The sequence below is a fragment of the Vombatus ursinus genome, unplaced genomic scaffold, assembly GCF_900497805.2.
Source record: "Vombatus ursinus unplaced genomic scaffold, bare-nosed wombat genome assembly UNPS02014802.1, whole genome shotgun sequence".
Classification (NCBI taxonomy): Eukaryota; Metazoa; Chordata; class Mammalia; order Diprotodontia; family Vombatidae; genus Vombatus; species Vombatus ursinus.
In genome coordinates, this window is record NW_020954580.1 from 29900936 (window position 1) to 29914008 (window position 13073).

Here is a 13073-nt window from a genome sequence, read left to right on the forward strand (position 1 = left end):
TTGTCCCAGAAACTATGGTGTTTGTGTGTGATTTGCACAAGGCCTCACAGATAGGAACATTCCATTCTATATTTTGACTTTTAAGTCTTCTTCCCTTCCTTTCCCTCCACAGTCAAGTTGTCTTGAAAACACTGATTCTCTACATTTGTTCTTCTACATTCCCACTGCTTCCCACAGACGAGGTTTCATTATCTTTTAGCTAAATTATATTAACTGATCTCCTCATTATCAATATGTCTCTTCTCACCAGCACTGATCCCTTTCCTCCTTTGAATTTGTACAACACTTTGTTCATATGACTATTCATCTAATACTTTTTATAATATTCACCTGGATACATGTCTTATCTCTACTTCCTGCCTCTTGCATGAAGGGAATCATTTGTTGTTTAACATGACTGTACATGTACAGCCTATATCAGATCACTTGCTATCTTGGGGAGGGGAGAGGGAAGGGAGAGAGGAGGAAAAATTTGGAATTCAAAATCTCACAAAAATGAATGCTGAAAACATGTAATTAGGAAAATATTATTAATGTTTTAATAATTATTATATTAATTAATTAAATGATAATAATATTAATCCCCCCAAAAGGAACCATTTGCAATTCACCTTTATATTCCACTCAGTATAAATTATAGCGCTTTTGCCAATGTAGATGTCAAAAACAGCAGGACAGATTGGAGCAACCATAGGAGCTCTATGATATAACAAAAAAACCCCTCTATTAGAAGGTCTGAGAAGACCTATGTCCTGGACTTTACTCTGACATTAATTAACTGGGGCTTAGACAAGTCAGATGACTGGGTTTTTTTCCATTTACATAAGGAAGGATTATACTCAAATATATATATATATATATATATATATATATATTCTTTTATTTCTAATTTGTGTTGATGATATAATTTTAATTATATCTAATTATATATTTAATTATATCTAATTAATTCTAATTTGTTTTGATGATATAATTGCACAAGAACATTACATTTTCTTAACCTGTTTCACTTAAACTTTTTATTAGATGTAATTTGGCCAGAAAGTATCCTTCCAACATATACTCCTATGGACTACTTCCTTCACTCCCCCCTCAACCTCTTTGTAGCCCCTCAATCCCTATGACTTTGATCCTCTGCAGAGCTAGGAAAACCAGTTAGAATGAAAACATAGACGGCATAGGAGGAGTAGGATAAGATCTGACAAATGAACTAAGACAGTAGCAGGAATGAGGAATGTGCGCTGGGATAAAGGCCAAAGCTAAGGCCAGGAACAGAGCCATGAAAACCTACTGTGAAGACAAAGACTAGAAACAGAGCTGGATGAAAACGCAGGCAATAAAAATAAGAATAACTTACAATTGTGTAGTATTTGACAGTTGGTAAAGCATCTTTTGGACATTAGATCACTTAATTCTTATAACAACCCTCTAAGGTAGATAGAACAACTTCACATTTTTACAAATAAGGAAACTGTAAAGTCAAGCGACTTTGCCAAGGGCATGTGCTAGTATCGTCGTCACCACAGACTAGCCCAGTAGTTTATAGTGAGAGAATAGCTAAATTAAAGCTACAGGTCATACAGTAATCTTATTTTAGACACCTTTTAACTGCTTCCCCAGAAAACCTTTTGTAAAGTCTTTTAACAATAAGAAAAATCAAATAATGTGTTGTATTTAATTAGCAAAATAGTCAAAAGACAAAAAGAAAAGGAATAAATGCCTTTACTAATAAAAAAAATTAAATCATTCATTTCTGAAAAGCAAGTGGCCAATTAAGAAGGAATTCTTTGTTTCTTGGGAATATTAATCAGTTTATAAAAAATTTTAGCAAAGGGTCTTGAATTAATCTTTTCAAATATAATTCAGGTAATAGTCCTTTCCTCTGAAGCTTGAGATTAGCATTCTTTTCACAAGGCTTCTCAGAAACCAGGTTTTATTATTAAGCTTCTTGATGTGTATGAAGGAGGGGTGAACTTAAGAAAACATAGATCTTGAATTAAACCAAATTCATTACATTCACTAAATTCAACTTCCTGATTTCTTTGGCAATCTCGTCCCAAATTCTCCAAACTGATGAATTTGACCTTCTGGGTTTTTTCTCCCCTTCACTTATTCCTTTCTTACTCTTTCCAGGATTCCTGTTGCCCACAAATAATATGATATAGATTTTTGCTTTTAGTAATTTATATTTTTAAAATATTCCACTCACACTGCCATCACCCTAGTTCTGGCCTCCATTACCTCCCACTATTATGAATCTTCCTACCAGACATCTCTCCCCTCTCTAAACCACTCTCCATTTATCTGCCAAATTAATGTTCCAAAAGCGTAAGTTTGATGTCACACCTACTGAAAAAGCTTCTGTGGTTCTCTCTTACCTCTAATATAAAATGCAAACTTCTATGACTGGCTATTAAAACCCTTCACAATTTTCCTCTCACCTACCTTTCCAGATTCTGTGCCATACTCCCATCTCTCTCCCTTCCTCCCACATTCCAGAACACCCAGCCTACTTACTGATCCCCATACATTATATTCCATTTGCCATCTTCTTTGCACAGGCTATACCCCATAACTACAATGGATTCCCTTTTCATTTCTGCAACTTTGTGGTAGGAGCTTGGCTGTCATTGGAGAGACCCTTACCCCCCATTGCAGAGTGGCCTAAGCTCTCTCAGCAGTTGAAGCCCTTTCTGGAGTCTTTGCCCTTGGCCTTATCCTTCCCCTCCCCGCTCCGCCGACCTCTTGCCCCAAGCCTCATGCTTGACAAACTTGGAAGCTGTTAAGTATAAAAGAATACTGCTCAGCTTTCCCTGCTTGTGAGAAATAACAAGTTGACAACTTGCTGGTGACAGCTGAGCATTTTACTTCTTAAAGCATACTAAAGTAGTCAGTCACCTTGGGGACTGTGGAGTTCTGCTTGTATCTGATACTCTCCCAGTTTCTACTGGCCTGGTACTTGAGGAAGTGGGAAGGAATAACTTTTATACTTCAAAGAAATTGATGTGTATCATTTTAAAGTGTGTCTTTTTTAAAACCACTTTCAATCGGATTTTATAGTCCATGAGTACTTATAGCATTTCAACCTTGAACCTTGCTAAGCATGGCTTATTTTAATCTTGGCCTATAACACACTCCTATACTAGAACAATCCCGATTGTCTTTTCCCATCCCACACCATTTACTCATGCCTCCCCCCACCAAATACTTTGTATCTCCTTTGCATCTATTTTTTACTTATTTTTCCAAATGCAGGTAATACTACAGAAGGTAAGCTCCCTGAGAACAGGGACTATTTTGTTTTTATATTTGTATCCCCATTGCCTCGTAAAAAATTGCTTGGAATAGAGTAGCATTTAATAAATGATTGCTGAATAAATAAATGAATCAATGATTTCAAGTCACATTCATCTACACACACCTTATTCATTATATATAAACTCCCCAACTCACTTAGCAGATGATATGACCACCGAGTGTTGATCAGAATTAAGTATTTTTGCAAGATGAGCCGCAACTGAGTCTTCATAAGATGACATCTGAAATAAAAGGGAAAAATACATTTGTTTGCTTGGATGGCATCTGACACAGCACAGTGATTACATTTGCAAAACTACAGCTGATTCGTAACACATGGAAGGCAGTTGCATCTACATATGCAAACATGGTTCTATCCATACATGTAGAGCTTTCTTTCTTATGAATTACTTTTTAATCATAAAATTATTTACTGCAGACCCATAGAACATCAAAGAAATCACCACAACCTTTTTTTTTTAAATCCTAATGAGACAGAATGTTTAAGCTTCTTGAGAGTGGGGATTATTCCACTTTTTGTCTTTACGCCTCTAATGCCTTACAAGTAGTTGTAAGTGGTTACCAAATGCTTGACTGATACAGTCACTTGCATGAATTTTTCAAACTACACTGAAAAATTCAAATTTGGAAGTGAAGTATGATACAAACTTAAAGATTTCTGCCTGACAACCAAATTTCAAAACCTTATGTGGAACATGAATTTTGTTTTTGTAAATAAATTGAGAAATACGTTAAATCTAAACATGGCAGTCTTTGAAGCATTCTATCAGCTGCTCCTCCCCCATCATGACTCTCCAATGTCACATTGTCTATATCATAAATCATAGCCTTTCTTTTTTTTCCTCCTCTTGTACATTTGCTCATACTAGGTTCACTGCCTGGGATTGTTTTTTTTTTTGTTGCTGTTGTCCATCCTTCATTTTCAAAGAGGACCAATGATATCTCGAGGGTAATGTTTTAACTTGCTGGTGAATTGGACTGGCAGTTCTGTGCAGTCATCTCACTGACTCTCAAGGAAGTTCCCTTATTTCCTTTCTAATATGGTTAAAGATGCAACTCTTTTAAGAAGCTTTTAAAACTCAACTTTACAGCACTTACTTTCTTGTTTTCCATTCCAAGTAATTTCTGTACAGTCTACATTCAGCTATTCTAGTTTCCTGTATGTCTTAATACTGTAAATAGAAAATAAATTCCTTAAAGCCCATGTTTTCTATTTCTTTTGTATTTCTCCAGCACCAAATGTCACTCCATATATAAAGTACTCACAAGTATATTCACAGACTGCATGTGCTAAATAATTAATTGTTCTCTTCAATAATAAAATACTAAAATGCTTCTGTCATCTCATCAATTTGGATGTTTTGAACAGTGAAGATTACAACCTAACTTCCCATAAGCTCACTACCACAGGGCATCCACCCAACATGCTAATGGTCTTTCTTGCTTCCTCCTGACATCTCAAGGATATCAGTTAATCATCAACCTGACAGACTTCAACCTCACCAAAGAGCCAATCCATCTTCTTCCCTTCCCTTCCTCTCCATTACCCTTTGTATGCTATTCATTATAAATTCTTTGGAGATTACTTTTTCTGTCTTACAGTCATACAACAACACTGATAGAATTCTGGTGTTCAAAAGAGAGGCCTTTGTTTCTAGGAGAAGCTTAAGTGTCATTAAGAGCTTTGCAATTTTCTACAAGCATTCCAGTCCAGCCCATTCTAGTCCTCCTATTTATTTCTGAGCCCAACTCACTGTCCATTTGTCCTGTTTAGCCCACACATGCATACTAGTGGATAAGTTCAATACATTATACATCCAACTTCACATTATAATCTGGGCGATAGATACTCTTCATTCACTTGGTTTTTTCTGTGTGGATAAATAGGCTAAATCCTTTTGAGTGGTTGTGGGTCTCTTCTACAAGGCTCTGCAATATATCATGGCTTTATAGAGCCAACACAATGTCATCCTTGAACAGGAACATCTGCAGGACCTCACCATCCACAGGGAATCCCTCTTCATTTTGGACTCTGTTCTGAACCTCCTCCATCACCATGGCCAACATCTTTAGCAAGCATACATCTCCATGCCTTATGGCTCACCTACTATTTATAATAAGAGGGTTACTGAATATCAGCAGGTAACTACATGTACACAAAATGTCACATTTTCAAGGAATCTGGGATGATTTTGATTTATGGCTGAGAAACACTTAAAGATAAGCTTTCAAACAGTGTTTTGCTCAACTGAATCAAATGCTTTGTTGGTGTGTGGTTTTTTTTAAAGAACTGTTGAAAAAGTGACAGTAAAGCTGTGAACTGGTCCAGTCATTCTGGAATTATGCCAAAGAAGTTACTAAACATTCCATACCCTTTGACCCAGTTATAGTACCATTAGGTCTATATTCCCAAAGAAATCAAAGAAAGAGGATGTATGAAAGTATTTATAGCAACTCTTTTTCTGGTAGCCAAAAAGTAGAAACTCAGCAGGTGTCCTTTTACTGGGCAAGAACTGCTTGGTTGTTCTTTGGCATAATTCCAAAATGCTTTCCAGAATAAGTGGACCACTGTCATTTCCTCAACAATTCTAAAAAAACAAAACAAAACAAAACAAAACAAAACAAAACAAAAGGTTCATTTGAGTGAAAAGCTTTGAATGGCTATCTTTTTTACATGTAATTGGGGGGAAATTAAATTAAATTAAAAATTAAATATTATTTTAAAAAGTGTCTCCCAGTCATAAATTAAAATCATCCTAAATTCCTTAAAAGGGAAAGGAGGGAAAGAAAAAGGGACAAGCGGACAAAAATATTTATAGCAGATATAATTGCAGCTAGATGACATAATAGACATAATAGATAAAGTGCTGGGCCTAGAATCAGGGAGACCTGAATTCAAATCTGGCCACAGACATTTACTAGCTGAGCATAAATGTGTGTAATGAGGGTGCCTCTATTTGCCTGTTTCCCCATTTGGAAAATGGGGATGATAATAGCATATACTTCCCAAGATTGTTGTAAGGATCAAATGAGTTAATAATTGTAAAATGCTTAGCACAGTGACTGGCTCATAATAAGAGTTTATAAATTTTAGCTATTATTATTATAGCAGCACTTGTTTTAGCAAAGTGAGTTCCCAATCAATTAGGGGATGACTGAACAAAACATGGCACACAAATATAATATAATATTATTGTACAATAAAAAATGAGGAAAGAAATGGATTCTGAGAAACCTAGGATTTATGTGAACTGATGTAGGGAATTGAGCAGAACCAAAACGATCCATATACTTATAACAATGTTGCAAAGAAAAACTTTGAAAGATTTCAGAACTCTGATCACTGCACTGACCAATCACGATTCCTGAGCACTAATTATGAATCATGCTTCTTATTTTCGGCAGAGAGGTGAGAGACTAGTTATGTAAAAGGAAATATATTTTCAGACAAGGTCAGTGTGTGGATGTGTTTTACGTGATTATTATTAATCACTACAAAGGAGGGCTTGGGGGAGGAGGAAGATGAGCAGTAGTGGGGGAAGTGATAGTAACACTAAAAAAAGGGAAGGAAAGAAAGAAAAGAGCATCGATGAATAATAAAAAATAAACATAAGAGAACAGAAGGAAGTTCAGATGGGTGACAGAGACAAGCAGCTTTGGAACTAACACACAAAAATTATAAAATCCAAGTTGTACACATGGAGATTAATGATTTCATATTCAGTGTCCTTTTGTGTTTCTTTGTATAGAGGGATGTTCATGTTTGTCAAATTCATGATAATAAAAGAGAAAAAAATTTTAAAGAAACACTGTGATGATTTATTTCTTATTCCCTTGAAAAGGTCATATCCAATTCATTAAACATTTGTAACCACCTGCTGAAACAATCTCCTGCCGCATAGTAGTCACCTGGTTTTTTTTTTCCCTCTACATTCCACCCTCCTCTCATCTTTAGACATCAAAGAGAAATGGAAATGCAAAGTAATAATGGTTACAAGATATCTACCATAAAAGGGGCAGCTGTCAAGAGTTCATGCTCAGGAAAGACTTTGAAGAGAACAAGACCCAGTGTTTGGGCTCTCTCTCTCTCCGTGTTTGTCTGTCTCTTTGTCTGTCTCTTTTTCCATCTCTGTGTCTCTGTGTTTGTCTCTGACTCTCTTTGTTTCTTTCTGTTCTTTGACTCTTCCTCTCTTTCTGTGTCTCTGTCTCCATCTCTCCATCTCTGTCTCTATCTCTCTGTCTCTCTCTCTGTCTGTCTTGTCTGTCTCTCTCTCTTCACATTATCACAAAGAGGAGTTAGAAAACTGCCAGATGGGTGACTCAAGTTACTCCTCAAGTCAGTCTACCAACCCAGCAACATATATTGTTGATTATCACACTGGCATTCAAGGAGATGACATTGGCCAGAATGTAATGGACTCAGGTTCCTCTCTGATTTGTGAAATTGAGAGTGCTTAATAGCATCACCTATAGAAATTCCCATGGAACTATAGGAGGCCATGACTTCTGAAGCCATTCTAGAATTTAAAGTTGTTCAATCTTATTTTCAATTTCCTTTTAGTGAATTTCAATTAGGCAAAACAGCCAAGTAATTTCTTTGGGACTACATCAAGAAAAGAAAACAAGAAGACCTGAGATGCAAATGGGGGCTAGAGGCATTTCATATGTTATGATTTGGAGTGAATTCATTCATATTCCTAGACATGAATGCAAACTAGTGTGCCAGGGAATGTATACAATTGTTGGAGGAGTAGGAGGTGCACCTGAAAAGGCTGTTTGCAATGAACTGATATAGTTCAATCTCCGCCACCTGGTGGCTTGCAGAGATACTGCACCCTGCAGCTACTGCTCTGAGCTATGGTTCACAAGAATCACACAAACAAAATGTTTCACACTTTATGTGTGCTAGGCATTCAGAATACCTCTGGCCAAACAAGACACTGCCTTAACTTCAAAGAACTGACAAGCAAGGATATGCTGATAAATGTTTAACAACCAGCCTTGAGTGGGGGAGGGGGAGAGGTTAAATTATTTTTAATGTTTAAATTTAACCTGCATTACTAAAATTTTCTCTATCACTTTCTTAAGTCTAAACAATCAACAAAACAATAAATCAAGCCCTGATTTATAATGGTTGCTAATTTCCAAAGTGTAAATGCTCACATTGAAAATTTAATGATTCCTGCTGTATGAGTTGGCTCCTGCCCATGGGAAGGTGGGGGTGTTGTTGAATGAAAGAAGAGGGAAATCATTCTTTTATCATCTTAAATAATTCCTTGAATTAATGGCTAATGCTAAACATTCATAAAAATAGAAGATCAGAGGCCTTACTAAGTCAGAACTTATAAATATATATGAAGAACAAAGAAACCATGAATTTATTTTCACATTCAACAGACCTTACAAAAGTATGGCAAGTTCTGATCATCTTCTAACGAGGGTGATGTAGAGTTTAAAAATAAGGTAAAGATATTTAAAGATGATCAGAGGCTGTAGAATAAGACCTCCAGCAAACAATTTAAAGGAATTAGAGTTACTTATTTGGAGAAGAGGTTGATGGGGTGTTTTTTCCAAGTACATAAAAGTTTCTTACAGGGCATGGTAACCAGCTGTCTACCCAGGCCATGAGCAATAAACCAATTTAGAAGACTTCAAAGATTTAGGTTAATGATAAGGGAAATTTTTCTGGCATTTGGTTGTTATGAAATAATGGAATTAGTTTCTGAAGGAGGTTGTTGAATTATCTTCTCTGAAAAGGCTTTTTAAAACATATGGTTTATGTGTGGTCCTGTCTGGCAGTATGGAGTTAAGAAACTCCTCAGAATCCTGTTAAGCTCTATTTTCCTATGGTACTAGCAAGATGCTGAAGTTAGTATGTTAATTAGAAGATACTGAGTTTTGTGTTCTTTCCAAGGAAAACTGAATAGGCAATGGTTTCACAATCATGCCTAAGGGGATCTGAAATGAATACTGCATGAGAAAACTACACATTTAGGGTAATGAGATTTATCCAGGGGGACAGAGTTTGAGACGTCTTTAATGCAATTTGTTTCTTCAAAACAAGAAAAGCACCATCAAAAAAGTATATTTATGCTGTTTGATAGGAGCTTGGGACTTTCTCTGGAACTAGTGGAACACTAGTATTAGCCAACAGGCCTACACACGCTATTCATTTACAGAGAAAAAATTAGTAGGTAACAGCAATGAAATGATAAAGATTTCATTTTAAAAAATCTTTTTATACTAAAGAAAAACAGGCTTTCTTCTAATAAGTAGAGTACGAGATGCGACTCAGCAGAAATCAATACAGTGCTACTGTTTAATCTGTTAGATAATTTTTGTCTTAATTTTCCAAATGTAGGTATTATTTTCTGATGGAAAGCTGGTTATTATTCTGTTTCAAAATCTTTCCATTTTATAATCTTCACACTCAACAAAATTGCCATATTATTCTTAATGATACAAAGATTCTAGAAATCAAATAGGCAGATTTCTCCCAAAGGAGAAAAGATAGGTGGGCACAAACTCAATAATCCTAATACTGTACATCACAAATCTATAAAAAATAAAAATTTTCAATTATAAAGACCAAGCATGGGCCCAAAGAAAGGAAGGGAAAATGTACCTTCCCACATTCTCCCTCCCTCTTTTCCTTTCTTTCTTCTCTGCCTCCATCTTTCCCTTCCTTGCAGAGATGCAGAACTGTGGTGGGGCTTGGGGGGACTTGAATGTGTTGTCAAACCTATTAAGGATGTTAGTTTTGCTAACGTGATTTTTTTTGTTTTTTATTCTTTCTCACAAGGAACGGCTCACTGGGGTAAAGGAGAAAGGAGGGAACAGATGCAGAGATAAAAGTGATATTAAGAACAAAAGTTATCAACAAAAATTATTTTTAAAGAAAAGTCTGCTTATAATCCTTCAGCATGTGGTAATCAGAATTACGGGTCTTTTTGGGGGGGGGGGGGCGCAAGGCAATCAGGGTTAAGGGACTTGCCCAGGGTCACACAGCTGGTAAGTGTCAAGTGTCTGAAGCTGCATTTGAACTCACTCCAGGGCTGGAGCTCTATCTACTGTGCCACCTAGTTGCCCCCAGAATTATGGGTCTTTGAAAGCTTCTTCTGGTACTCCCAATGGGATATTGCAATTTTTTGTTTTGGGTTTTTTTTTTAACTTTATTGACCTACCTTAACCTAAAGATATTGAAGTCTCAGTAAATAGAAAGAAAAAATAAACACAATGGATTTGTAAAAAGATGAATATTGTGATGTTTATGTTAATCATATAGAATTGAAACTCTATTCAGTGGCTCTTATAGCAAAGAAAAAATATCCATTTCCGCACTTAAGTATGACAAATAATTAGTAATTTATTCCAAAATTGATTATTCCCCAATCCTTGACACATTTAATTTGGAAAAGCTTATCATAGGTATCTGAAGAATAAAAGCCTGTTAACACAACAGGTGAGCAAGCAATTTTATTCCCATGCTATATGCCATATTTACACTTATAATTTCCCCAAGTACATGTTTTTCCTCCCCCAGTTTTGAGAAGGCAAACAAATGACTTCTCTACGCTATTTCATCCTGTGAATTTATATAATCAAGCTGCCACACTTTTCAGAACCAATGATCCCAAACCCTTCATTTGAACCTGGAGCTTTCCTAGGATTGCACCCTCTAAGGATTGTTAATTTAGACATTTAAACTCTGTTTGCTGAGGGAAAAAAGGGGAATGTGCTCAATCATACTCATATCCCTTCAACAACGGGATAAGAATAAGAAGAGCCTGTAATGCTGATGACAGTCATAGCAAGCAATCCACTGGGAAAAGTAAACCAGGCTCCTGACTCATTAGAAGCAGTGCTTCTGCCTGGGTGAGAATACACTGGTTCTAAGAGTTTGGGGGTCAGCCTTTCAACCAGTGGTGGCAATATGCCTAATTTACTCACTCAGTTGTAGGAGTAAAATATTTATGAAAAGAGGAGAAATGAATTTAGAATAATGGCAATATGGTACAGTTAGGACATGTAGTCAGAGGACATGAATTCAAATCCCAACTTTGTCTTGGAGACATTAGGCGAGTCTAATGGCTCAGGTCTGTAATTACTTCCTCAGAAATTAAGGGTCTTACCTAAGTAATCCCTCTAGTTCTAAATAATGAAATCCTACAATCTGATATTGAGTAATCCATAAATTAGGCACCTAGGTGGCACAGTGGATAGAGTGCCGCCCCTGGATTCGGGAAATTCATCCTCATGAGTTCAAATCTGGTCTCAGATACTTGCTAGTTATGTGACCCTGGGCAAGTCATTTAACCCTATTTGCCTCAGTTTCCTCATTGTAAAAAACAAGCTGGAGAAGGAAATGCCAAACCACTCCAGTATCTTTGCCAAGAAAATCCCAAATGGGGTCAGGGAGAGTCAGACAAGACTGAACAACAACAATCCATAAGTTATGCAGGTTACCAACCAATTTAATTCAATAAGCGTAAGTAAAAAAAACCTAGTATATGTGAAGCATTGTATTCAAAGATACAAACCCTGCTATCTATGGGTATACAATTTAATTGTGGGAAAAGCCATATATACAAAGAACTATCACTTATCTGGTGTTCACTTGTTAGGAAGGTTACAGAGAGGATTCTCATATAGGTAGAGGTCAAAATAGACAGCCTCGGGGGTTCTTCTGACTCTGAAGCCCTGTGATTCTAACAAGAGTTAGCTAAATACATAAAGAATAAGCCCAAGCAATATGCTCCAAGAAATTTGGGGAGAGTCTTTCACATGAGGAGTAGGGATCAGGGAAGGCTTCATGGAGGAAATGATACCTGAGTTAAATCTTGAAGGAAGGGAGCAACTTCAACAAAGACATGAGGATGGGATCCCTACTCTTCATCCTAACTTTCAAGGCCCTGACTATCCGTAGCAAACATACATAATTACAATACATAATATTACATAGTAAATGCATCAGAGTTGGAAAACCATTCTTTTTGCTATGTTAGTGTTATGACCTGTCCAAAGAGGGAAGTTATTAATAGGAGAAGGGGCGAGGGGGAGGGGGTGGGGGGGGGAAGGGAATGGGTCAAGTAATGCTTCCTGAAAGAGGTGGTATTTAAATTGGCCTTTGAAAGGCAGAATTCAGTGGGTAAAGGAGAAGGAAAAAACCAAAAATAAAAGCAAATCAGACTTTGACCTAGAATCCAAAGTTAAAAATTGTTATAGTTTGTTATGGTGAAAAGCTAGAAAGATTAAGGAAAATTTACATACCAGTAGTCACTGATAGCTTAGTCAAGTAGGTTTGTTTTTTTTTAAAGAATTCTGAGGAATAAAATAATTTGAAATATAACAATAACTTGATGACAACACAAAACTGTAAAACTAGTGACGGTGCAGCCTGCCCCTCCTCTTTCCTCCCTATATGGCAAAATGTATAACTGGATTTTTTTTTAATTACCGAACTTTAGAATTGGAAGGAACTTTATAGGGGTCACCTCATTCAGCTTGGGGTCCCATACAAGCAACTTTATTATGAAATCTCTGATAAGTAATCATCCAACTTCTGCTTGAAAACATGCATCAAAGGGAAAAGTCACCACCTTACCAAGCAGCCCATCCCACATCTGGACAATTCTAATTGTAAGAAAGTTCTTATATTCAGAGATTTAGTGCTAAAAGGGACCGTAGATATCATCTAGCCCCCTCATTTTAGATTAGGAAACAGTGGGATTAAGTAACTCTAACTCACCCAGGCA

The 13073-nt window shown here is 36.5% G+C and overlaps 1 protein-coding gene across 8 annotated transcripts in view; it reads right to left on the reverse strand.

Moving 5' to 3' along the window:
- The window catches only part of DGKH (diacylglycerol kinase eta), a 223040-nt gene that overhangs the window by 45621 nt on the left and 164346 nt on the right, over positions 1-13073 (reverse strand). For all 8 annotated transcript variants that reach the window (XM_027873554.1, XM_027873550.1, XM_027873549.1 and 5 more), the window contains exon 14: positions 3454-3539. In XM_027873554.1, coding sequence (XP_027729355.1) covers positions 3454-3539 — 86 coding nt within the window. The remainder of the gene's footprint in view (positions 1-3453; positions 3540-13073) is intronic.